Source organism: Somniosus microcephalus, chromosome 16 (assembly GCF_052327205.1).
Source record: "Somniosus microcephalus isolate GS21.2 chromosome 16, FLI_Smic_1.0, whole genome shotgun sequence".
Lineage (NCBI taxonomy): Eukaryota > Metazoa > Chordata > Chondrichthyes > Squaliformes > Somniosidae > Somniosus > Somniosus microcephalus.
The window spans coordinates 18,049,877-18,077,267 of record NC_141002.1 but is presented as its reverse complement, the minus strand read 5'-3'; the positions used below and the strand labels follow the sequence as shown (position 1 = coordinate 18,077,267).

At 46.5% G+C, this 27,391-nt stretch overlaps 1 protein-coding gene across 1 annotated transcript in view; it reads right to left on the bottom strand.

The window, feature by feature from the left end:
• Window positions 1–601: 601 nt before the first annotated feature.
• The window catches only part of svopl (SVOP-like), a 111,499-nt gene continuing 84,709 nt past the window's right edge, over window positions 602–27,391 (bottom strand). Inside the window, exons 10-13 of the mRNA XM_086008621.1 lie at window positions 26,766–26,847; window positions 11,598–11,687; window positions 9,981–10,094; window positions 602–2,153 (exon numbers count right to left, since the gene is read on the bottom strand). Of these exons, the coding sequence (XP_085864747.1) occupies window positions 2,124–2,153; window positions 9,981–10,094; window positions 11,598–11,687; window positions 26,766–26,847 (316 nt within the window). The 3' untranslated portion in view covers window positions 602–2,123. The remainder of the gene's footprint in view (window positions 2,154–9,980; window positions 10,095–11,597; window positions 11,688–26,765; window positions 26,848–27,391) is intronic.

Genomic DNA, 27,391 nt, shown 5'->3' with positions numbered 1-27,391 from the left:
ACCAGGAAAACTTTGTTCCAGAAGACAGAAAACCCATGACACAGTGTGTGGATCATGAGGAACCTGATGAGTCGGAAGATGAAGAATGGGATCTATGGTACGACCTCCCAGAAAGATGCATAAGACAGAATCTGGATGAATTGTCTGAACCATTTAGCTCAGACTTGGACATGGTCTGGGAAGAACCAGATGCTTCCGAGAAGGAGATAAAAGAGACTGAAAGGCATGATAACAAAGGAACCAACGCCTCCAACGTAGTTGAAGGAACTGAAGACCAAGTATCCGAAATAAGGAGCTCACAGCGAGTTAAGAAGGTTCCTGAAAGATTGACATACAGTACACTAGGAGTGCCAAGTGTAATGATAGCCCCTACGGTTCGATATGTTACCTCCCTTTATACATGGTTGGGAAGCATGCAACCCCTTATGTGTAAAGTTCATTAGTCATGGGGACATGCCTATATTTGGTAGGGGGGGAGTGTAATACCCACTGGAAATGTTATGTACGCTAAGTATGGTTATCAATCTTTAACTTAGACACTGTATTATCATTGTTATAAATCCCTGGGTTAAAGTTGCCCATGTGAAGGTACGGCAAGAACTTTTAAGGACACAATGTGACTAAGAGCAGACTTTCCATAATTCTGGACCAGTATCAACTGTTGCAGACAGTGAGGCTGCGCAGTCTCCAGGCAGAAACCCCAGGAGGAAGGGGTGGAGTCGGGCTTTTCGAGCGGGAAACGGGAGCGACTGGAAGAGAAGAGGGCAGGAGCTCTGAAAAGAGGGCTCAGGAGGCAAATGGCTGCCGCATCCCGTCCCGGGCTTCCAAACTCGGCCGCCGCCCTTCGTATTAGTAGCTCTGCATCCAGAACTCAAAGTGGGATTCAGTGATCGTGAAGAGAATTCAACGAAGGGGTTCGGAGTTGTAAGTCTTGCAGACATTATACATACCATGAGCTCCAACTTAAGCGCGCCAACGAAAGAGTGCACTCGAATTTGGACACAGGGACAGATTCTCCTTTGAATCCATATAAATGGAGAATGTATGTTTATTATGTCTAGATTCATTCTAATGTATGCAAATATCTAATTTAGGTCATTGACCCGTAATCTTCTTATACTGTCTGACGTTAAAACTATAAAGTAAGATAATTAGAATTAAGCCATTGTAGTAGTGATCTCCTTACTGGACTATAGAATACTGTCTACAACAGAGACCACATCTCACATATATCTAGAGAACCGTGAAGGGGTTACATTTGCAATAGTGAAGGTCATGACAAAGTGTTCAAGCACAGATGTGGAGACGTGCATAACATGACAAGATCACTACCAATGGATTAGCCATTGGCCATGTTGAAGACTAAACCAATGATCATATGTTAGGACAAAACCTCAAGGTGATAGAAAACTTAAGAGTTAACAGCAACTTTCATAACTTCAACAAAGTACAGGTGTAAGTGCAATAGGGCAACGATTGAAAGGATGAGAGGGATCACCTTTCTTCAGGATAAGAAGAACGCAAAGTTCCAGGGCAAAGGAAAGGAGAACTGGCAGTAGGAGATGGCATACCAGGTCTATCTGAGAACTATTTGAGCTCAGGGTGCAGAAGATGCAACAGAGCTGGCAGGGAGAGAATACCGGATTGTTTTAGTGGTGCTTGATGTTTCAAATGATGCTTGTCCCTATCCATGCACCAGTGCAGAAAACTATTGAGGCGCCACTTAAGGGGGGGTGGAAATAATGTCCTTTCTTGGTCACTGCTGCAATTTTTTTCTTATTATTTTATGCTACATTATGTGGCACAAAGTTTATTCCTGACTGCAGACAGTAGAACAAATTCTTCCCAAAGTTCAGCCTTTCTAAACCTTCCCCCTCTGTCAAAGGCAACATGTGACGGATGTTTGAAGGATGTGAGACAATGAGAGGAACTTGCAGACAAAGTAGTGCATGTGGTAAGTAAGATATGGTCCCCAGTAGAACGGAAGTAATGTCAACGTGTCACACCACACAGACAGTCCAACAAATAACTCAATATCTCATTGGCGAGAGTGCTCCAAAAAGTACCAAGGATTGAGATAAGATTCCCTCTGCTCCATCACACATTGATTCCATGACTGAAGCTCAAATACCAGGAGTGGATGGTTTGATCTCCTGTAAAATAAATCAAAATGGTCATTAAAGATGGCAACAATTTAAGGGCACAAAATATAAGGTTGCAAAACCATTCCCCAGAATGTGTCTGTGTGACATCTATATATATAAACGAATCGTTCTGTCTGTCTGTCTATCTGTCTGTCTGTCATCGGGTGTGCGTCTGTCCGGCTATGCACTCGAAAGTTATAGAGCCTACCTATGCGTGCGTTACCTCCGAAGAAAGCTTACAGTTCCGGGACGGTCGTAAGCGTATTTCCTTTTCGGTCGGACGAAAATTGTTTGCGCCTTATACAAAAAACCTTCAAAATTAAACTCATTATCTGCTACTTAGCATTGATTGACTGACGTCAAGGTTCGACCAATCCTGTGCCGTCACGATTGACCAATCCTACAGTACAGTCCCCTGATGGTTGGCCAATCGGTGTGTGTGGGTGGGCGGGACTAATCGTTTTCATCTCAGGGATGTGCCATGTGCCAACCATTGTTTCACTGCTTCCAGCTCAAACTACTCTGCTGATGCAGCTTCGAAAAAGTTAGTATCTCTTTTAAAAATAACATAAGATTTACCAAAAACGTTTTATAAGTACTTTTACTTTCATCTTTCAAGGTATTAAAAGGTAGAAATGTTGCCCGGCAGCAGATTGAGAGAGGGACACAGAGACAGGGCCCAAAAGCCTGGGACTCGATTTAAAATGTTGCCCGGCAGCAGATTCACAGAGGGACACAGAGAGGCCCCAAAGCCTGGGACTCGATTTAAACCACCCGGCCCAAAACAGCCCTGGCAAAGCCGGGCTCCCCCAGCTAGTTGCTAATAAATGCTTGGAGCATTCACCTCAGGTGACTTTGTTTGTTATTTTAGGGAGGATCTTATCCTAACACACAGAGCATCATTTTTTAGAATCATCTCCGCCCCTGCCTCAGCTCATCTGCTGCTGAAACTCTCATCCATGCCTTTGTGACTTCTACACTCAACAATTATAATGCTCTCCTGGACGGCCTCCCAACTGGCACCCTTTGCAAACTTAAACTCATCCAAAACACTGCTGCCCATATCCTAACTCGCACCAAGTCCCACTCTATCATCACCTCTGTGCTCACTGACCTACAGTGGCTCCCGGTTCGGCAACAACTCGATTCAAAAATTCTCATCCTTGTTTTCAAATTCCTCTAATGCCTCCCCCCCGCACCGCCACCCTCCCCTCCCCCCCCACCCAACCACTCCACACCCTCTATCTCTGTAACTTCCTCCAGACCTACAACCCTCCAAGATCTCTGTGCTCCTCCAATTCTGGCCTCTTGTGCATCTCCAATTTTCATCACCCACCGTTGGCGGCTGTGCCTTCAGTTACCTAGGCCCTAAGCTCTGGAATACCCTCCCTAAACCTCTCTGCCTCTCTCCCTCTTTTAAGATGCTCCTTAAAACCTACCTGTTTGGCCAAGCTTTCGGTCACCTGTCCTAATATCTCTATGTGGCTCGGATTCAAATTTTGTTTGATAATGCTGCTGTGAAGCACCTTGGGATGTTTTACTATGTTAAAGGTGCTATATAAATGCAAGTTGTTGTTGTTGTTGTTGAAGAGACAATTTTAACTCTTAGAAGGAAACCGCAGGGATCAGTTAGTTTCTGACTTGCCTGGCGGCCATAGGCAAGAGACCACAATACCTTTGAAGGCTAGGCCTCATTACAATACTGGTGGGCAGGAAGTGGCTCCCAGCCTGAGCAAAATCAGGCAGCCCATGGCCGGCTACCAGTTTGTGTGCAGCTATGGGGGAGGGGTTTCTGGGAGGGTCTCGTGAGAGGGAAGGGAAGGGTTTCCGGGCGGGGGTTGCCTGAACTATCCTTATGGGACCCGAAAGAGCACTCCTGCTCCTCCAGGGCCTACAAAGAAAAGCGAATAAAGTTACCTTTCAGGGCCTCATCGCGTCCCGATCTGTTTCTGAACTGATTCAGCCAGTCGAGAAAGCTGCAGCTTCCTCACTCAGGCCTCTGTTAAAATTGCAGTCAGGCCCAATGATGTCATCAGACCCTGATCTGCATATTTAAAGAAGGATCCATCGGTTTTGGGAGGGTGGCTCAGTCACCTGTCCAGAAGGTCCAGTTGTAATTGGAAATGGCGAGATTGGGTGGGGCATCAGCGGGAAAGCCACCTGGTGGATTTTGACTGCTTACCTGCCTGATTAAAATCCACCCCCATGTCTCAGGTGCTGTTATCTTTGTAGGTTTGACTTCAAAAATAATGGTAATGAAGCCAACAATGACCTTATCTAAAATCAATATTTGTTGACGTAGTCCTGGAAGTAAGAACAGTTCCAGGACTGCAGGTGAAAAAGATCCTTGATTCTTGACAGAATCTTTTTCTGGGTTTTCACAACAGAATGTTCATCAAGGACAATTTTTAGATGTCCATTTTCAAGCCATTTACATCCTGACATATTAATGGCCCAGAAATTCGGGTCTCCACGGGTAAGCCCAATGGAAGTGCCGGCTTCCTGCATGCACTGCGCATGCGCAGGAAACCGGCACTTCCGTTCCCCTGAAAGCAGGGGTTCAGAGGTCGAACGCGTGCGCGGGGGAGGCTGCGCGTGCACATCGAACTTCGTTTTTTTTTTACAGGTTTTCCCGGGAGGGTAAGCCTGCAGAAGTTAGAAATGTAAAAAGCAGGCGTAGGGCCTGCTTTTTACAAGGTAAGTGGTGAATTAATTAAAATTAAAACATTTTTTCCACAAGTTTATTATTTTTAAATACTTTAAAGCAAGGTAAGTTTATTTTTAGCCCCGTTAGAAAATAAAATTATTTTTATCAAAAATTTAAATTATTGTTTAAAATAGTTATTTCATGTAATTTATAGTTTATTTAAAAAATGTGATTTAAAAAAAATTTATTTGAAGATTTAGTGATGTTTTGTAAGAAGAAGGGGCCCGTAGTATTTCTAAGGTTGACAGCACTTCCTGTCAGACTTATGAATGGAGCATTCCCTGCTCCGATTGGCTCTCCATGGCCCACGTGATCCCAGGGGACGCATCGAACTAACTGCGCCCCTAGGATACGCAAGCACTGTGCGCCGGCAGCTGGACCAGGCCCCGGATCGGAATTCCACGGGGGCCCACAGCTCAACGGCTGGCACGCAAGGTAATTGCAGGTCGGGGGCTTACACCCGCGGGAAGACGCCGACCTGAATTTCTGGGCCATTGTGAACACATAAACATCACATCACTTGTTGCATTATCTTGGCTTGCATGGCCCCTTCCTATCTCTGTAACCTCCTCCAGCCCTACAACCCTCCGAGATCTCTGCACTCCTCCAATTCTGGCCTCTTGTGCATCCCCAGTTTTAATTGCTACACCATTGGCGGTCGTGCCTTTAGCTGTCTGGGCCCTAAGTTCTGGAATTCATTCTCTTAATCTCGCCACTGCTCCATCTCTCTCTCCTCCTTTAAGACACTCCTTAAAACCTACCACTTTAACCAAGCTTTTGGTCATCTGTCCTAACATCTCCTTATGTGGCTCGGTGTCAAATTTTGTTTTTTAACGCTCCTGTGAAGCACCTTGGGACATTTTACTACATTAAAGGTGCTATATAAATACAAGTTGTTATTGTTGTTGTTTTGCATTCCTGGAGCTTAGAAAATTGAGGGGTGATCTGATTGAGGTGTTTAAAATGTTAAAATGATTTGATGGGGTAGATACGGAGAAACTATTTCCTCTGGTGGGGGAAATCAAGAACAAGGGGGCATAAAATTAGAGCCAGGCCATTGAGGAGTGAAATCAGGAAGCATTTTTTAACACAGTAGAAATCTGGAACTCTCTCCCCCAAAAGGCTGTGGATTATCATCAATTGGAGCTTTCAAGACTTAGATCAATAGGTTTTTATTAAGTAAGTGTATCAAGGGATATGGAACTAAAGCGGGTAATTGGAGTTGAGATGAAGATAGGAGCAGGAGTAGACCATTCGGCCCCTCGAGCCTGCTCCGCCATTTAATGAGATCATGGCTGATCATCCAAATTCAGTAACCTGTCCCTGCTTTCTCCCCATATCCCTTGATCCCTTTAGCCTTAAGAAATACATCTAACTCCTTCTTGAATATATTTAATGAATTGGCCCCAACTGCCTTCTGTGGTAGAGAATTCCACAGGTTCACCACTCTCTGGGTGAAGAAATTCCTCCTAATTTCTGTCCTAAATGGCTTACCCCTTATCCTTAGACTGTGACCCCTGGTTCTGGACTCCCCAGCCATGATCTAATTGAATGGCGGAGCAGGCTTGAGGGGCTGAATGGCCTATTCATGTTCTTATAAGGAGCTATACATGAGTGATTGTGCAAAGGCATTGGAATCCCAACTGGTTGGGATGAGGTAAAATAAAAATCAAACTTCTTTATACTGTCGCTTGATGTTCACAAAGCTCTTGTTGATCACTTGTGCATCTTAACACCCCTCGACATTTTTAAGCTCATAGGGGAATTTTGGGCTAGAAATTACACTGTGGATATTATCATTGGCACACTTCAATGCAACTGTACAAAATTTGTCAGCTGGTTTTTACAGAAAATTTAAGCAGTTGAAAATGAGGTGGGTTAAAATTACGGGGTTAAAATAGTGGATACAGGAATTTGATGCAAGAGGAGGAGAGGGAGGATGAGGAAGGTGAGGGTGGGAAGAACAAAGAGGAGGCCAAAAAGGGAGGTGAGGACAAGGATGAGTACAAGGGGAGGAGAAGGTGGGTGAGGGCAAAGTGGATGAGGAGGAAGGCAAGGATGAGCATAAGGTGGTGGAAGGTGAGGACAAGGAGGAGAGCAAGGGAAGGATGAAAAGGAGGGAAATGGCCAGACCAAGGGCAAGGGTGAGGAGATCAAATCAAATCAAATCAACTTTTATTGTCATTGTTAGTGCACAAGTGCAGTACAACGAAATGTAGGCTTGCGGCTCCCGAGAGTGTATATTTGGATTAAGACATTTAAACATTCAACATACATTTGGCTTGTAATACATTAACGTAAACATAACCATAATAAAGTGCATTGGCAGATGTGCAGGCTTTAGAGTTTGTTTGTGGAGTTCAGTAGGATGACAGCCCTGGGAAAGAAGCTGTTCCTAAATCTGGTCGTACGGGTGCGAATGCATCTGTAGCGTCTCCCAGATGGCAGGAGGGCGAACAGACTGTGGCTGGGGTGGGTAGGGTCTTTGATGATGGACCGTGACCTCCGTAAACAGCGTTTCTGGTATATGTGCTCTATGGTCGGTAGGGTGGTACGGCACGGTATGGTACGGTGGGTAGGCTCTATGGAGGGTGAGGGAAATATTGAGGAAAAGAAGAAGGGCAAGGACAAACAGGAGGGCGAGGATAAGGATGAGCAGGAATGCCGGGAGAAGGAGAAGGGTGAGGAATAGATATCCAGTTCCACAGGTACCATTCACCGCCTGGGGACCTTTCCCATGAGGCTGTTATTCATTTGGAAGCCTAGACAATGAGTATCAGCAAAGTATTCGAACGCAGTCCTGCTCTCACCTGATGTCCACACACACACGGCCAGTGTCCAGTAGGGCTCACTGGATACCAATCAGGTGAAGGATTTGCCCCTCCCTAGAAGGGGACGGGGCCAAAGTCAATTGGAGTTTCCCAACCAACCAGGACCATGTCGAGATCAGTTGACTCAGTACTGATTGAGGATTGAACCAGTGACCTTCTGGTCTGGGCGGGTCAGTTACACACTAACTTTATCAACTGAACCCTCTGAGAGCCCGACAGTAGGCCACTGGGTAAATCTTACGATTTAGCATTCCCCCACTGTAGAAGAACTTGCATTTATATAGCACCTTTCACATCCTCAGGACATCAAAAAGCACTTCACAGCCAGTTTGGTACTTTTAAAGTGCAGTCACTGTTGTAATGGCATCCATTTTGCACACAGCAAGACCCCACAAACAGCAAGAGATAAATGACCAATTAATCTGTTTTGGGGATGTTGGTTGAGGGATTAAAACATAGAAGATAGGAGCAGGAGTAGGCCATTCGGCCCCTCGAGCCTGCTCCGCCATTCAATGCAATCATGGCTGATCATCCAAATTCAGTACCCGGTCCCTGCTTTCTCCCCATACCCCTTGATCCCTTTAGCCTTAAGAAATATATCCAACTCCTTCTTGAATATATTTAATGAATTGGCCTCCACTGCCTTCTGTGGTAGAGAATTTCACAGGTTCACCAATCTCTGGGTGAAGAAATTCCTCCTCATTTCTGTCCTAAATGGCCTACCCCTTATCCTTAGACTGTGACCCCTGGTTCTGGACTCCCCGACCATCGGGCACATCCTTCCTGCATCTAGTCTGTCCAGTCCTGTCAGAATTTTAAAAGTTTCAATGAGATTCCCTCTCATTCTTCTAAACTCCAGCGAGTACAAGCCCAATCGACCCAATCTCTCCTCATACGTCATTCCTGCCATCCCAGGTATCAGCCTGGTGAATCTTCGCTGAACTCCTTCCATGGCAAGAACATCCTTCCTCAGATAAGGCGACCAAAACTGCACACAATACTCAAGGTGCGGTCTCACCAAGGCCCTGTACAACTGCAGCAAGACATCCTTGTTCCTGTACTCAAACCCTCTCGCTACGAAGGCCAACATGCCATTTGCCTTCTTAACTGCCTGCTGCACCTGCATGCTTACCTTCAGCGACTGGTGCACAAGGACACCCAGGTCTCGTTGCACTTCCCCTTCTCCCAACCTAGTGCTATTCAGATAATAATCTGCCTTCCTGTTTTTGCCACCAAAGTGGATAACCTCACATTTATCCACATTATATTACATCTGCCATGCTTTTGCCCAATCACCCAACCTGTCCAAATCATCCTGGAGTTTCTCGGCATCCTCCTCACAGCACACACGCCCACCCAGCTTTGTGTCGTCTGCAAATTTGGAGATATTACATCTAGTTCCCTTGTCTAGATCATTAATATATATTGTGAATAGCTGGGGCCCAAGGACCGATCCCTGCGGTACCCCACTAGTCACTGCTTGCCGCTCAGAAAAAGACCCGTTTATTCCAACTCTTTGCTTTCTGTCTGCCAACCAGTTCTTTATCCAAGTCAATACCTTGCCCCCAATCCCATGTGCCTTAACTTTACACGCTAATCTCTTATGTGGGACCTTATCAAAAGCCTTCTGAAAGTCCAAATACACCACATCCACTGGTTTTCCCTTATCTATTTTACCAGTTACATCCTCAAAAAATTCCAGTAGATTAGTCAAGCATGATTTACCTTTTGTAAATCCATGCTGACTTTGTCCGATCCTGTCACTGTTTGCCAAGTGCTCTGCTATTACATCTTTTATAATGGACTCTAGCATTTTCCCCACTACCGATGTCAGGCTTACCGATCTGTAATTCCCCTTTTTCTCTCTACCATCTTTTTTGAATAGTGGGGTAACATTAGCTACCCTCCAATCCATGGGTACTGTTCCAGATTCCATCGAATGCTGGAAGATGATCAGCAAAGCATTTATTTTGGACAGGATATTTCTGCCTGTCTTCGAATACTGCTGTGAGATCTTTGACATTCACCTGAGAGGGCAGATGGGTCCTTGGTTTAACACTCATCCAAAAGACAGCACCTCCGGCATGTGCAGCACTGCCTCAGTACTGCACTGGAGTGTCAGCCTGGGTTATGTGCTCACGTCTTGGAACCCATGTTCTGAGAGGGAAGGGTGCTAGCACAGGGCCAAGTGTAGCCCTTTTAAACACATGCTTCAGCTTGAAGCTATAGAGTGGATGGAAGATGATTTATCAAGAATGAGCCTTGTGGCTATTTCGCGGAGTTTGATCGCATTCTCACCTGCATTGCACGTCCTTGGGTCTCAATGGGAAGAGTATAGGCCAAAATAGAACAAATGATGCACACAGAACTGAAGAGGCACAGGGCTGTTACAGGCCACGTGGTCAACAAGACCTGGATGGACCAAACAGAACAAATTAGCAGAGGTACTGTAATCACCGGACAATGGTGGCTAAATGTTAGCATTAAGGAGATATGAAGATTGATGACTTTTGAACAAAATGGTTAGTTGAAGTTCTACATTAATCTATTGAAGACAACACCATTTGTAAAGGGCTAGTTACAGTGACATTTACTGGTATCTTTCAAATACTTACAAACTCCAAATATGCTAATTATCTTTGATAGTCATGTCAAGAACAATGACCTTTAAACACTGGAATTTGCCTGGCCCTGCTTGTTATTGTACTGCAGTATTCTCCGATCATGATGACTGGTGTATGAAAGAGTGAAGCAAGCTCCAGTACTGGGAGACGTTACATTGGCTCAATGCCTACAGTTGATTTGATATCGAGAGCCATCTTCATGACCCTGCTGCAAAACTTAGAAGAATTGCTTCCAAAATTCGAATAAATGACAGAACTTGAATTCACACAGCGCCTTTCACAACCTCAGAACGTCCCAGAGCTCTTCACAGGCAAGAATCTGGAAGGATGGGATCAAATGGACCGAAGAGCCTTCTTCATCCAAATTTGATCTTGTAATCTCATAACCAAATCGTTGCAAAGAGGTTTTTTTATTAGCTGTCCAACTTGGATAGCTTTGAACTGTTCTTTGGTTTCAAACAGGAATATCAATTTCCTGATGGATTCTTGAATTTCCTGATGGTTTCTTGAATTTCCAGCCAAATCAAGGACCAGGGGGGTGGGGGGAATGGCTTGGAGGAATTTTTGAGCCCAACACTGTGAGGGAACTAACATCATGAATGCTGAGCAAAACATCCAGAACTAAAATGTGTACTGAGTGGGTATGACACAGAGTTTGCTTTGGCACCTTCGAGATATACTGTACCTGTTTACAACTTTTATATCAGATTAAACAGCTTTCTATTGCGAGAGAATATCATCATCTTTAACTAGTATTTTTGCCTTTTTCTCATCTCAACATAGACCTCTTGCTTTATTCAGTACTCCTTAAACCTCCTGCAATTTGGAAGGTTAATCCACATTCAGTGGTGCTTCTGTTAGTCACTCTACCAAAGGAGTTAAGAATGGATTTGTTCTTCTCACAAAGTATCAGTAAGAAGATGTTCGTGACTCATTTTGAAATGGAGAAAGGTTTCTTTATGACTTTTTCAGATATGCAGGCAAAAAGGGTTCTAAAATGGAGCCTCCTGTTTAACCTGTTCAAAATCAGCCCAGAGCAGTTCTATCGAAGCAGGGATATAAGAGAGCTCTGAGTGAAGCTTTCTTTTCCTAGTTTGGAGTCATGGTTAGCTTATATAATTATAAATCGGCAAACACTTCAATAAATACAAAGTAGAATCCCAATTTGATCCCTTCTGAAAATATGGATAATTGGTTGCTGAAATGAACGTAGAAAATCATGACACCCTGAGATCTGGTTGTCAAATGTGGGCCATTCCCATTGCCAGAGACAGAAAAATACACAGCTCACCTGTGCTATAAAGGGTGCAATCATTGCCCCAATACGAGCCATCGAACTACAGGAGCCCAACCCCAAGGAACGGATGCTCGTGGGATAGACCTAGAATACAGCAATAACTAACAGTCAATGGAGTTTTACATAAAAATATATATTTATACATTAATCCATGTTAAGAGAGCAGACAGTGGCCAAAGAACCACCACCACCACATAGAACAATAGAAGCAATCGCCAAACTGCAGCTTGGCAAAGATCCAAATTGGCCGCGTAAATGACGACACGAGTACAGTGGGTTGCGGAGTGACAAGTACTGATCATATCAACTGACGTAAGAAAACTCACTAAGCACTTGGTTGAGTATAAAACAAGGCTTTAATCAACTGTTTCACAACCAAGAGATTCTAGTTACATCACTAGTTCCTGGTTATAAAAACGTCCTGGGCAAGCTGGGCCCACGCCTGAGTATTTATACTCCTTGGACGGCGCCACCAGCTGGCCGCCCAGTGTTATTTCATGAGTCATTTCTTCATGAATGATAAGATTCATGACATCAACCAAAGTATGAATCAACAAAAAGCTACCAAGCAACCATTAACACAGCAGATACCATCTCACTCCATTCAGTCATTGCACGTGGTGTGCATTCAAAGTTGATTAAACTAAGATAGACTAAGGTGCTTTAAAAAGTGTGTGGTGATTATATTTTCCACTATGGGTTGCATTCTTGAACAACTGCTTTATGAATCTGTAAGGCTGTAGGTCTGATTTCTGTAAAATCGCTTTGTTAAGTATTTGATAGGGTAGATAGAGATAAACCATTTACTCTGGTGGGGGAGTCCAGAACAAGTGGGCATAATCTTAAAATTAGAGCCAGACCATTCAGAGGTATGTCAGGAAGCACTTCTTCACACAAAGGGTAGTGGAAATCTGGAACTCTCTCCCCCAAAAAAACATTGAGGTTAGCTCAACTGCCAATTTTAAAACTGATAGATTTTGGTTAGGTAAGGGTATTGTAAGACTACATCATTGCTGTAAAGTAACTTGACTAAACTCAAAGTTGACCAAATTTAATGGACCCGCATACCTTGAGAGACTGAGGGCCGTATTACTGGGCAAATTCCGTAAAAATCACAGATAAGGAAGTGGGCCTTGAGAGTTCTGTAAAACAAACCTTCAAGCCATTGTTAACTGGAACTTCTTCAGACAATGGCGTAACCGGCCTTGAGGCCCACTGACTAACAGATAAGGAGAGGAGAAAGAAAAACAATTACTGGCCATTGTTAATGTGGTCTGGGACACGTATGCATTGGGCGGTCTGCTAAGTTTTGGGGTTTAAAAAGTTCAGTCGAAAGACACTAGGGGCTGCTGCAGTGAATTGGGCGACTTGATCGGTCGCACAGAGAAGAGAACCTACAAGTCACCGCCAAACTGATCACTGGCTGATGTTAGTACATGTGTATGCTTGTACTTGCTTGTAATCACTGTTGATTTTAAGTAAAGAATAGTTACCCTGAAATCTTTGGGGGCAATTTTCCCACTGGAGGCGAGATGGAGGTGGGTTTCGGTTTGGGTGGGTTTGAAACCCACCTCCACTGATCAAAAAATTGTGATTTCCCCTGATTGGCCACTTGATTTCAGAGGTGTGGGGTGCCCTTGGTAAATTAATGTTTTAGGACTGAAACCCGCCTCTGCTGACATCACTTTTCCAGTCTGATTTTATGGCTTCTTGCTGCCTTGGCTCATTCCATAGGATTTCTGCCTATGTTGCACCACCTGCAGCATATTCTGAGAAACCACTATGTCCAATTCCAAGGCAAGGGCCTCCCCGAGGCTCTCGGATGAGGCACTGCAAATGTTGTTTGAGGGGATGACAGCTAGCAGGGAGGTGCCCTTCCACTCATCTGGGAGGAAGAGGCCTCCCAAAGAAACCAAGGCTGTGTGGGTACAGCTGGCAAGGGATATAACCTCCAGATCTGTGTGCAGATTGGGAGAATGTTTCTGTGCATTGATGAAATGCCATCCCTGTTAGAAAGCATTAAAATGATTTGATGCCAAAATGTTGGCGTTATGGCATCTATTCTTTCACCTTAGGCAGCTCCACATTGCGGGCTCCGCCACACTTGCGTTGTCAGGTTGGTGGCCCAAGTGAAAGGAGGCCAGAGAATCATGTCCATTGTCAATGATGTCTTAGGATGGAGCCAAGGACATGTGCCAACTTGGGAAACCTATGCAAATCTGGCCAGGATACGTTCATCCCTTGCATCCCGGGCAGCCATGTGCTCGCGTGCTGCCGTTGCTGCTGGTCGATACGCCGGCGCTCTGACCTCCTCCTACTCCTCCTCCTCCTCCTGCTCCTGCTCCTCCTCCTCCTCTTGCTCCTCCAGATCCTCCTCAGCCTCCTCCTCCTCCTCCTAGGAGGGCTGGAACTGAGCCACTTGCTCATCAGGAAGCTGCAAGCCACGACGCTGTGCGATGTTGTGCAGTGCACAGCAGACCATGACCATTCTGGAGACCCTGTATGGTGTATACTGCAGGGCTCCACCTGATCGGTCAAGGCATTGGAAGCGCATCTTCAACAACCCAATGGTTTGTTCGATGATGGACCTGGTCGAAGCGTGGTTGGCATTGTAGCGCTCTTCAGCCTTGTTAGCTGGCCTCCTGATCAGCGCCATTAGCCACTTCTTCAGGGAGTAGCCCTTGTCACCAAGGAGCCATCCATTAAGTTGGTTTGGCGGATTCAAAAACGGAGGAACACTAGAGTGCCGCAGGATGAGTCATGGCAACTACCACAGAACTTGGCGCAAACATGCAAGAACTCCTTCTTGTGGTTACACACTAGCTGTACGTTGAGGGAGTGGAAGCCATTTCGGTTGACAAAGATAGCTGGGTTGTGATGGGGTGCCCCAAGGGCCACATGTGTGCAGTCTATGACGCCCTGCACCATTGGCATGCCTGTCATATTTGCAAAGCCAACCGAACGGGCGGTTATACTTGCTTGATCCCTTGGGAACTGGATGTAATTGTGGGCCTTAGCAAAAAGGGCATCGGCAACCTGCGTGATGCAACTATGGGCGGCTGACTGGGAGATGCCACTGATGTCTGCTGATGATCCCTGGAAGGAGCCTGAGGCAAAGAAGTTGAGTGCGGTGGTGACTTTCACAGCCACTGGTAAGGGGTGTCCACCCGTTCCTCTGGGCACCAGGTCTTGCTGCAGCAGTCCGCAGATCTCTCGGACAACCTCTCGCGAAAGTCTCAGCCTCCTTTGGCACTGCTGCTCACTCATGTTGAGGTAGCTCATCCTCTGTCTGTAAACCCTCTGTCGGGGGTATCTCCTGTGGCGAGATGCCTTAATGCGCTGGCACCTTCTGCCCTGTGCAGCATCAGGTGGCTGAGCAGGAGGTTGGGGCTCCTGCTGCTGTTGCTCCTGAGCTGCCTGGTTCTGCTGCTGCCATGGATGCTCCTCATCCGAATCTGAGGTCCATGGTGAAAGAAAATGAATGGTCCCATGCTGCTTGCAGATGCCTCCGTTGGGGAAACGCTCATTGCAAGTGGGGAGAGGGTCTTCAAAGGAGGTCCCACAGTTGATTGATTCAAGCTGCAGCACCTCCAACTTCGGAAGGCCTTCTAAAAGTGCTCAAAGATCTTTTAAAGCAAAGCTCTGGCACCTGCAACTAATCCCTGATGAAATAAACGATTTAATGTTGGACCTGCAGCTGTGAGGAGATCGCCCACTAGTCAACCCGCCAGGTTCAGCTGGCGTGGTTTAGGAGGGTCGTGGAACACGCCGAAATGGTCGAAAAATCACGAGGGCCTCTCAAAATAGGCTTAGAGAGGCCCTTAATGAGCATTTAATCCTCTTAAGAAGCGCTATGGCCAGCTGGAGGTGGGACCGTTTCCTGCCCTGCAATGGCAAAATCCTGCGGAGGCGGGTTCCGAATCCGCCCTCATCGTTTCTGATTTTCCCACCTTTCCTGCCTCCAAACCCGCCTCCTCGGACGGCGGAAAATCGTCCCCTTTGTCTCAAGTTGTCTGTTCCAATACGGGTCCGAACTCTAAGTGCTGTTAGACTGGAGTAAGAATTTACCCGTCTTACAGTATCAAGGAATATGGAACCAAGTAAATGGAGTTGAGGTACAGATCAGCTATGATCTAATTGAATAGCGGAACAGGCTCAAGGGACTGAATGGCCTCCTCCTGTTCCTATGTTTTCACAATAGAGTGGAACCTCCATTATCAACACTCCAATTATGCACTCTCCCCGAGTATCCGCTAGATTGTTTTTCTGTATAGAACAAAGCCTTGTGTGAGATTGTGCCTCGCTGCCCAGCCTGATAACATTTCTTATGTTATTTATATTTCATCTGGCTGAATAAAACTGCAAAAATGTTTTGTTTGCTTGCATCATGCTTGTCTTAATTCCTATGCTTTGGGTATTGCTTAAACATATTGGTTTTATGAGCATACGAACAATGATGGACAGGTGAAGACCCTCTGCTCCATCGAGCCTGCCCCCCACAACTGCGATACCTTGTGTATCACAGTATATACTCTCAACCCCACCTGAAACCATGTGATCTCCTGGGAGAGGCGAAAAACCAGCTAAAAAATCCAGGCCGATTTGGGGAAAAAAGATCTCTGAAATTCCTCTCCCACCCATCTAGGCAATCAAAACTAGTCCAGGAAATCACACTGGCCCTGAATTCCCTGCATTACCTACCTTCTATAAGAGGTGATCTCCGCCCCAGCCAGAAACAGGTCCAGCTCTCGCTTGAAGGAATTCAGCGAATCAGTGGCAGCCTGTTCCAGAGGTCCACTATTCTCTGGAAAAAGAACCACCTCCTGACATCTAGGTCTGGCCTTACACAACTTACATTTGTGACCCCTGGTCCTCCCAACCTATTTAATTGGAACAAACTATCAATTGGAACACAATCTAATCCCTTCATTATCTTATAAACCTCAATCAGATCATCCCTAAGTCTACGCCTCTCTAAAGTGTAGAATCCCAACTCTTTTAGCCTATCTTGATAACTAAGATGCTTTAGACTGGGAATTAGTCTAGTGGCCCTCCTCTGCACCCTTTCCAAAGCCCGAATATCACCCATCATGTGAGGAGACCAAAACTGGATACAGTATTCAAAGTGAGGCCTGATTAAGGGCTTGTACAAGGACAGTTATACTCGTCTTATACTCAATTGTTCAATGGATGCACCCCAACACCCTATTTGCTTTAGCTATCGCTTTACTCATGAACCTTTAGAGATGTATGCACTAGAATGTCCAAATTTCTTCCTATCTCCACCTTCTTTAATGCTTTTCCCTGAAAGGTGTATGAATGTTGAGCATTTGTCCTGCCAACATACATAACAGTGCACTTATCCAAGTTATGCATCATTTGCTAGTCATGAGCCCAATCTCCGAACGCATTAAGCTCCGCCTGAAGCAGACAAGCACCATCTACAGTTCTTTCTAAAACAATATGTATTTTGCGACCCCTGCGTGCGAGGTGAGCCCGTGCCTGTCGGGGCCGCTTAAGTTCTGGGTTTAGGTATGCGATGCACATGCGCTAAAACCCGAAACTTGTGTATCCCCGGGAAAAGGGCCCCCGCGGGTGGAGAGATGCGCTATTTGCCCAACTTCCACCTGCTGAATACCCGTGAAATTCTTACATCTGGTAAAAGCGTAAGGCCTGCTTTTACCAGCAGAAGAGTTTTAAAAAATATAAAAATAAAATGTTATCACTCATTTATACATTAAAAACCCTGTCCAATAAGGTAAGTTTATTTTTAGCCCCGTTAAAACATACAGGGGGAAAAGTTCGGTTGATTTGCGCATCCTGTTAGCGCCCTAAGAGGGCGCATAGCAACTAGCGCCTGGGCGCGGCCCCGCTAACACCTCCCGCGAAATTCAGCGGGAGGTTAGTGGCGGCAGTAACCATTAGCGCCCCGCGGCACTGCACCGCCCCGATGACTTCATCGCCGTGCACAGCGCTCCTCTCGCGCCCCGGCTGCGATCTTCGGTAGCGCCCCCTGACTTACCGCCGGACGCTATGTCCAACAGGGTCAGGGGGGCCCTAACTGCGGCCGGGGCAGCGCTAATTAAAGGGAAGGTGCCGGGCGGCCATTTTTGTTGCTGGCCGCCTGCCAGCACCTGCCCGCTTTGCTGTCCTAGCCTTCTGAGCAGCCCCCCCGCGGAGTGCCGGCTGCGCTCCGTGAGCCCGGCACTACTCTTGAGTGCCGGGCACTTTTGCCGACATTCCGATCCCTAGTGGCCCAGCTGGACCCCAGGTCACGCTGCGCTAGGCCCCTCCCCTTTAATAAGGGGAGGAAGGCCTGCAGCGCGTAGCGCCGCGATATTCACTCGCAGCATCCCAAGAGGGTGATGGGGCGCTTCCAGTAGCACCCGGCCTCCCTCTTGGGACGCTACCGGTGAATTTCAGGCGTGGGGGCGCTAACTTTTTCGGGGTGCTAAAAAATTTAATTTTCATTTAAAATGGCATTTTAATTAATTTTAAATGTGTAATTTTAAAAAATGTATTTCATGTGAGTTCTGTACGTACATAAGTATGAATGGGGATTCCCTTCTGTTATTGATTGGGCCGGCCCACGTGAAGAACGATACAAATATTCATTTAATATTTCTGCCATATCCAGTGAGTCCTTTGTAACCTTTCCTTGAACACCCTTCAATGGCTCAATACAGTCTTTGACAGTTCTCTGGCTCTTCACATAACTGTCTGTGATTCTCTTTTCCATTAGCCTTTTTACTGGCCTAATAGCAACCTTCATTTTCTGTAGTTGTTCTTTGTACTCAACTCTGTTTAGTTGAGTATTAAATGCCTTTAATTTATAGAAACATTTCTGTTTACATCTTATTTGTCTTTATACATAACCAGTCAGCCACCTTGGCTTTTTCTTACCACACTCCCTTCTTTTGGCTTCGGGTACATATTTGTTTTCCACGTGTTTTATCTTCTTCTTAAAAACTTTCCATTTATATTCTACATCAGTCTCATCACCACCCAGTAGGGTTAGCCAATTTACCCATTCCAAATCGTCTGCCATTTTAGTGAAGTTTAAACTTTAATGAACAGTGCTATTTTTTTTTATTGCGACACAGCAACAGAAATAAAGTGCAATTAAGTCAAGAAATACAGGAAAGACATTCAATAAAGGGCACGAGAGGCCCAGCGAGATTGGTACATGTGTGGGGGATAAAATTAGGCCGAGTCCACTCTGTTCCCGCCCGGCCCCATTTCACCTTCACCGACTTTCTAGTTGGCCGAGGCACCCACTACAGGCAGGCGTGGGCCGACATTACATTCAAACGTAATCTTAACGTCTGGTCGGGGGAGTCCCGCACTGTGCGGAACCCGACAGCCAAACCACAGTGGGAGGAGTCGATTGGCCAGAGGAGGCCATGGTAAGTTTTTAAAAAATGACTTTTATGGCAACACCTTGTGGGCCAGGAGGATGAGGAGTGCACCCCCCGGGACCCACAAGAAATTCTTGGGCCTCCCCAGCCCGGCCTCCACCCCCTTCCCCGATTGCGGCTGCAAATCCCCTCCCTGATCGCCTCCAGACTCTTCCCCCCCCCACTGAGTGCTGATGGCCATTCCCACGGGTCCCCCGCCACCTCGCTAGATCTATTACCTGGCCGTTAAGATTGGCCGGGTTCACCGCCCACTTGGGGGCTCACTCGCACCATACCCACACCCCCGCCCTTTAAAAGCAGAGCGACTGCTTTAGCACCTCATGGTATGCATGGCCACAGACAAAGAAAAATCTAATGGCCTGGCCGGTTTGAAAACCTCTGCTGTGAATACAAAATCAGATTTTTTAGATTCTCAATTCCCTGCCAGGTCCCATTATCCATCTGTGAGGAGAGGTAGGTGGGGGGACTCTAATTTTGGGAGGAAATGGGGTCTCGACCTTATCAAAACGTTTCTTACTCCAATTTATTTCAGTTTTTATTCAACCCTTGCATCAGCATTAAACTCTGGTAACTTACCACACGCCCTTAACACAAAGGGTTGGTTGTAATCTAATTGATACAAAACAGCCTGTCATTTTACCGAGTCATGTGATTTCCTCTTGTTTCCTAAGAAAACTACACCTATATTAAATTCTCAACCAAGAACAAGGTGAAATGGTACCCATCCCTACCTCACAACCTCTGCTCGACCCACAGCAAAAGGGAGAGTCAGCAAGAAGAACTTAATTAAAGTTCAACACACAACCGTTTATTAGCTTTTGCCCAGGGGTTGGGTTCAGTTCATTAATCCAAGGGGCTCCCTTACACCTAGTGGACTTCAGGCATTCAGATGAAGGTCAAATGTACTAAAAATATACTCGGGGAGAGAGAAGCGTTTCCTAGCATTAGCTGGCGAGAATAATAAATGACTGCACGAAGCATAACTCTCAAATTGCACAGATCATGATCAAGCCCAATCACTTTAGTTTCATCTCGTGCTCCGTCAAACGTTGACATATGAGGGTAAACGCACCGATTCCATGGACCTAGCAGGGGAGAGTGCGCGGGTTGTAGAATTGGGGCTACAGATTTGTAGCCCTATCTCCGACCTGCACTCCCTTTGAACGGGGCGCCCTGCTGAGAGCACAAGAGTTTGCAGTGAATTTACCCTATGACCTTAACTTAGAACAGCACCAAAAATAAACAATGAATATTTTTGTTTTAAAGAGGCAGGAATCACAAACCAACCATGATGACACAATAACATGTAACAAAGTACCTCGGACACACATGAAGACAGAATCACGAGGGGTAATTTCATGAAGCTCTTCCCTCTCGGTCTGTAGCCTCACTAGACACCCGAGTCTGAAATGGGCCAGTAATGCTAAAGCCCTGATTCTCCGACTTGACCCTGCACCTCCCAAAACTACCCACTCAAAGTCCAAAACAGAACTACAAACATAAAGTAAAATTCTTCAGAGTTCATTCCCACACCCCCCTATTTAATACAATTTTGTTTTCCTTGCAGAATCACTGCACACTGTTTATAATTTTTGCTGCCGGCGTTCTCAATCCTTCTCACTCCTTGAAGTCCAAGGTAGCTAGGTAAATCTGGAAGTAGGGTTAAGATTGGTAGGTTTGATTATAGGAATGTGACAGATGGGGGTAGATGGGGGTGGGAAAGGGTTCAGCAACCACCCCAGAACATTGGAACATAAAAATACATAGAAATTCCAACACGGAAACAGGCCATTCGGCCCAACCAGTCCGTGTCAGTGCTTACCTTCCACATGAGCCGACAGTCCTAATCACATTTACCCGCCCTGCTCCCACAGCCCTTCATCGCCTTTTCCTTCATTCACCTATCCAATCTAATCTTGAATGGTGACATAGGGCTCGATTTTAACGCAGCCGACAGGCGGGCTTTTAGGCGTGTGGGGGGTTAAAATCGCAAAACCTGGGGGCCGGGACCCCCCCCCGCCTGGTTCCCGCCTCCACGCCATTTTAACCTAGGTGTGTCTGATGGACCCGAATCTTTAGGGCACTTAAACAGCACTAATTGGCCTTTATAATCCCATTTTAACAGCCCTTTGCCTGTTTAACCCTTTTCCCACGTAAAACGCGCCTGGTGGGGATCACGCCTGTGAAACCTGGCGTGAACACTATTGGCTTGCTGACTATCAGCTGCAGGTCCAACATTAAAGAGGATATTTGATCAGCCATCATTTGCAGGCGGCAGGACTTTGTTGTCTCAGGTCTGGGGCAACTTTTGCCAGGCCTAACCACACCTGTGGAAGGTTGGAGCCTCACACACTTCTCCAGTGTGACCTCCTGCGAGACCCCTCTCGCCACCCTCACTCAGCGCTTCCTCAACTGAGGCACCTACCAGAAGCATGGGAGGCCTTTTTTTCCTTCCCCTCTTGACATTAGAGGACCTCCAGCCACATTCGCGAAATGACACATGCCACAACTGCAGAAGTTGCCATCAGAATTTTTATGAAAAACAACAACTGATGGCATTTTTACAAAATACACAGCATTTCACCCAAGTGACTAAACTTGTGACTATTTGTGCTTTATTTTCCTCTTATGCGTGCTCCTATGTAGTGGTTCCCCTGTGGCTTCAGCAGATGTGGAGGCCCCTTGCTCACTTTCCTGCTGCTCCTGTCTCGACACCTTTGGCGGGCGTCCTCTGGGGTGACGAGCCTGTGAGGGCTCACCTGCAGTCTGCTGCTCCTGCGGCTGTGCAGGGGTTGAGACCTCTATCTCCATTGGGTGTGAACTCCGGCAGGGCTCTGACCGAGGGCTCTACAGTGGCATGGAAGTGTGAGCGCTTGGAGAGGAGCCCCCCACTTCCTTGAGGTCTGCCACCAACCTCCCTCTCATGGGTCAGGTCCCTCTCAGTGCCTGCAAGTGGCTTGAGAGCAGCTTGCTGCACATCAGGGGGGCCATGGGGTCCCGTATCTACAATGGCAGTCCTACTCAGAAGGGCTTCCATGAAGGTCTGGTTTCTCTGTTCAATAGATGCCCATCGCTCCTCAAGAGTTGTCATTCTATTCTGAACACTCACCATGTTTTCCATACCCTGGCGACTAACCTCCTCCATGGCCGTAGCCCTCCTCTCCTCTACCGTAGCCAGCCTTACCACGGAGGCAGCAATCATTTCCACGTAGGTAGCCATCCTTTCCGTGTTGATGCGTTCATGCGCCACTGACTCCACAAAGGCTCTGCTCATGTTCACTATGGACTCCTTCATTCGCTCCACACTCGCAGCGACCCTGGAGACAAAACCTGCCAGAGACTCCTGCATCTGTGCCTGGAGTTCCATCACCTCTGATCTTACGGATGGACCCAGAGGCAGAGGGTTGACATGCAGCTGAGCCGAGCTGGCAGAGTCCTGCGCCCTCCGACGAGAACTCTCCACTGCTGTCCCTGTCTCCACAATCTGCTGATGCTCACTTGTGAGCTGTGATACAACATGTGACATCTCTACTCTATGTCCCGAAGGTCCCACCGAGGTGTGAGTGTCTGTGCTGGTGCTGGGTGCGCTTATTTCTGCTGACGCTGCGCCCTCAGAGGCTGCAGATTCCTCTGAGGAGTCTGGCTGCTCAGGCTCTTCCTCCTGCACAGTGGGGACGGGGGCTCTCGATGGTCCTGTGGGGGAGTCAAGGAAAAAGTTAGAGATGTGATGCCAAGGTTACATGCACATTGCATTTTGCAGATGATCATAAGTCCATATGATGTAGCTTCAGAATCATTATCAGCGACTCATGCAATGCCAATGAGAGAGATGGAAAACTATTCTGTCACCAGCTTGCGGGGATGCTCCTGTCTGTCCTTCCCCAACGTCCACATCTCGGTCAGCCCCGGCAATCTCCAGGACGCCTTCCTCCCAGGGGGTGAGCTGGGCTAATGAGGGCGGCCCTCCTCCTGTCCTGGCTCGCTCTCTCCCGTTGTGAGCTCTCTTTTCCTGCAATGAGGGAGACAAGTGGAGGTTGAGTGAGAATGAAGGAGTGAGTGCAGAGATTGCATAGCATAGATACTTAGAAGAAGACAAAGATGGAGTGAAGTTGCAAGACCAAGGGCCCTCCCTGTGTGTTGTCAGTTGTGTTCAAAGCATCAGAGTGAGAGGGAGTGTGAGGGCTGCATGGTGGAATAGTTCTGTGAATGTGAGCATAGAGAGAGAGGGAATGGGTAAGGGTGCATGGATGTGAGTGTCTAATGGGATGTGCAGGAAGAGATTGGTAAAGCTGAGTGCTGGTGAGAAAAGGCAATGGGGATCAGATTGAGGGTGATGGAAACTTCATACAGTACTTACTTTTCCAGTGCGAAGAAGGTCATGGAATCTTTTCCTGCACTGCAACCACACTGTTCGTGTGAGCCCCAAGGAGTTGACTTGACCTGCCACCTGTAGCCACACAGCCTTGGTCTGGCTGGGAGGCCTCTTCCTCCCTGAAGAAGGGAACAGGACCTCCCTCTGGGCCCTAGCACCATCCAGTAATGCCTGGAGTGAAGCCTCATCAAATTTGGGGGCAGATCTGGCCCTCCCACTGGCCGTTGCTCCTGCAGGCTCCTGTGCCATCTTAATGGTGACGTTTGGGAGCCTGCAGAGGAAGCAAGGCTTGCTGTGGACCTTAAAAGCAGCAGCAATGATGATGTCATAATCTGCGACTTTCTGACTGGAAATACTCAATTGCCAAGGCTTCCCTCACGCTGGAAATCTATTGGCCAATTGAGTTAAAATTGCATCAATCTCACAGACCCATTTAGAATCGTGTGGGAATCACTAAATTCGGGGAACCCGCCAATTCCCCACACCTGTGTTAAAATCGACCCCATAGATTCTACCTCGACCACGAACCCTGGAAGTGAATTCCACAGCCTCACAACTCTGTGTGAAGAAGTTTCTCCTGCCCTCTGTTCTAAATCTCTGATATTTAATCATGTATGTATGGCACCTCATTCTAGTCCCCTCAACTACTGGGAACAGTCTGCATCTATTTATCCTGTCTCATCCTTTTATAATTTTAAGCACCCCATAATCTGTGTTGTTTTAATGAAAAAAGACCCAACTTTTCATGTCTTTCTTTGTATTTGTATTTCCTCATACCAGGCAGCGTCCAAGTGAACCTACACTGATCCCCTCTAAAGCCGTGATAGCCTTCTTATAGGGTGCAGCCCAATATTGCACACAGTAATCCAACTGAGGTCTTACTCAGGTTTTATATAGGCTCATCAGTTCCTCATGGCTTTTATAGGCTTAGAACTTAATTAACTTTGCTTTAATAGCCTTATCAAACTGAGATGCTGCTTTTAATATCCTGTGAACCTTGCATCGAGCCTGCTTCCATTCAAAGTATAATTACTGTTGTTATTTATTTACCAAAATGCAGCACCTTGTAGGAACGGCTAGATTCCTAACTAAAGGACTGAGATCGAGTCAGTCTATTAAACAAACGATGTTTAATACTAATAAACAGAGTTTAACACTAAAACAATGGAAAGCTGGATAACAGGTCTGTACTGGTTGCTAGCTCCACGAGGACTGACTAGAGCCCCTCCCTGGTCGGACGTCACAACGTCATCACGTTTTTCCGCCGCTGGAGGATCACGTGATCAACGTGATGATGTCATCGCATTGGGTCTCAGTTTTAAAGGGACCGCGCTATGTACATGCGATAATATGAACAGAGATACAGATTCATTCTGTAGCTAACAATTAGTTAAAGATAATTATGTACATAAGATCAGAGTCCCCTTGGTGGCTCTGCCACAACCTCACACTTATTGACATTGAATTCCATCTGTCACTTTAGCCCATTCCCCCAGCTGATCAATACCCCATTGTAGCTAGCTTTGCTTGAGACGCTTCGCAGTGTCTCTGAGAGGGGCCAGGTCGAGAAGATCCTTGGCCTATTCCTAGGAGGTAGCCATCCGTTCTACGTTTCTCCTCCAGCTCCGTTCAAAATGTGCCTTACGTTGCTTGATCAGTGTTTAAAATCGGCCTCGCGCCATAGATTCACAAGCTGAGCATTTTCCTCAGCAGTTTACTGAAACAGTCATTTACTGGACCATTCTTTACATCGACTAATTAAAGGGGAAGAGAAGGTTTTTTGGTCAAAAAAACTCCCGAATTTCATGTTGAAAGAAAACATACAGCCACAAAAAAAAACCCTGGCATTTTTCCCTCCCTCCACCGGAAATCCACCGTGTCAGGTCTCCTCACCGCGAGGTTGCTTTGGTTTATCATCCACATGTCCCAAAGCAGATTAACTGAAAACAACAGAATCGAGTTACCGACCTCTCGGGCACCACGTTATTACAGCGTACCCAATCAGTATCATCGGTTCCTGCAGTGCATAGAATGATACAGCACAGAAAGAGGCCATTCGGCCCATCGTGCCTGTGCCGGCTCTTTGAAAGAGCTATCCAATTAGTCCCACTCCCCTGCTCTTTCCCCAGAGCCCTGCAAATTTTTCCTTTTCAGGTATAGAGCAAGGAACTTTTTTATTGCCTATTGGGCATTAAAACTCAATGACATTGGGTGGGATTGGAGTCACATGTAGGCCAGACCAGTTAGGGGTGGCAGGTTCCCTTCCCTGAAGGACGTTCTCTGGTGCTAACCCAACAATTACCAAATGTATTGAATTCAGCTTCAGAGCTTGCACATGGTCGGATTTGAACTCTCACCCTCCGGTATACTAGTCCAGTGCCATAACATCTAGGCTGCCATACCTGCTCGTAGGACTTAGCTTGGCGTTCAGCCTGCTCTGAGGTCGCGACCCCCATTGCTTCCAATGGAGCCACTCCACGGTTGCTTCGTCATCAGGACTGTCATAGCGAGAGGATTCGAGTACAGGAGCAAGGATGTCTTGCTGCAATTGTACAGGGCCTTGGTGAGACCACACCTTGAGTATTGAGTGCAGTTTTGGTCGCCTTATCTGAGGAAGGATGTTCTTGCCATGGAGGGAGTGCAGCGAAGATTCACCAGACTGATACCTGGGATGGCAGGAATGACGTATGAGGAGAGATTGGGTCGATTGGGCTTATATTCGCTAGAGTTTAGAAGAATGAGAAGGGATCTCATTGAAACTTATAAAATTCTAACAGGACTAGACAGACTAGATGAAGGGAGGATGTTCCCAATGTCGGGGGAGTCCAGAACCAGGGGTCACAGTCTTAGGACAGAGATGGGGAGGAATTTCTTCACCCAGAGAGTGGTGAACCTGTGGAATTCTCTACCACAAAAGGCAGTTGAGGCCAATTCATTAAATATATTCAAGAAGGAGTTAGATATATTTCTTAAGGCTAAAGGGATCAAGGGATACGGGGAGAAAGCAGAGACAGGGTACTGAGTTTGGATGATCAGCCATGATCTCATTAAATGGCGGAGCAGGCTCGAGGGGCCGAATGGCCTACTCCTGCTATGTTTCTATGTCATGGAACACTACAGCACTGAGGAGACCAAGCTCAGCAGGCCTCTGTTTAAAGGGCCAAACATTGAAAGAATGAAATCAAATACGTAGAAAAGACTATTTTTGTGGCAGTATATTTAAAAAATATGCAATTAGGAAGTACTTGGAACAGAAAAGTATTCCCCCAAGATGTTCTTTCCCCTTTCAGCAGAGAGAAGAATGATGACTTCACCAGCAGGGTCCAGTTCCCCATTTGTATTTACAACAGGTGTTCACTGTAGCCCACCTACCTCTGCAGTGTAGATGTAGATGATAGTGAAGTTAGCAGACACAAGGGCCCGGAGAATAAAAAGTAAAGTGGTCAGCACAGCCCTAGGAAAGAAAGAAAGACTTGCATTTATATAGCATCTTTCACGACCTCAGGATGTCGCAAAGCATTTTTCTGCCAATGAAGTGCTTTTCAAGTATAGTCACTATTATAATGTAGGAAACGCAGCAGCAAGATCCCACAAACAGCAATGTAATAATGACCAGATCATCTGCTTTTAGTGATGTTGGTTGAGGGATAGTTATTGGCCAGGAAACTCCCATGCTCATCTTCGAATAGGATCTTTTACGTCCATCTGAGAGGGCAGACGGGGCCTCGGTTTAATGTCTCATCTGAAAGGCAGTGCCTTCGGCAGTGCAGCACTCCCTCAGTAGTGCAGTGAAATATCAGCTAGATTATGTGCTCAAGTCTTAGAACCTATGATCTTCTAACTCAGAAGTAAGAGTACCAGCACGGGGCCAATATATAGCCCTTTTAAACACACCATTACTTAGAGTGGATGGAAGCTGGTTTATCAAAAACGTTCTGGATATTTCAAGGGGTGTGATCGCATTCTCACCTGCATTGCACATCCTTGGGTCTCAATTT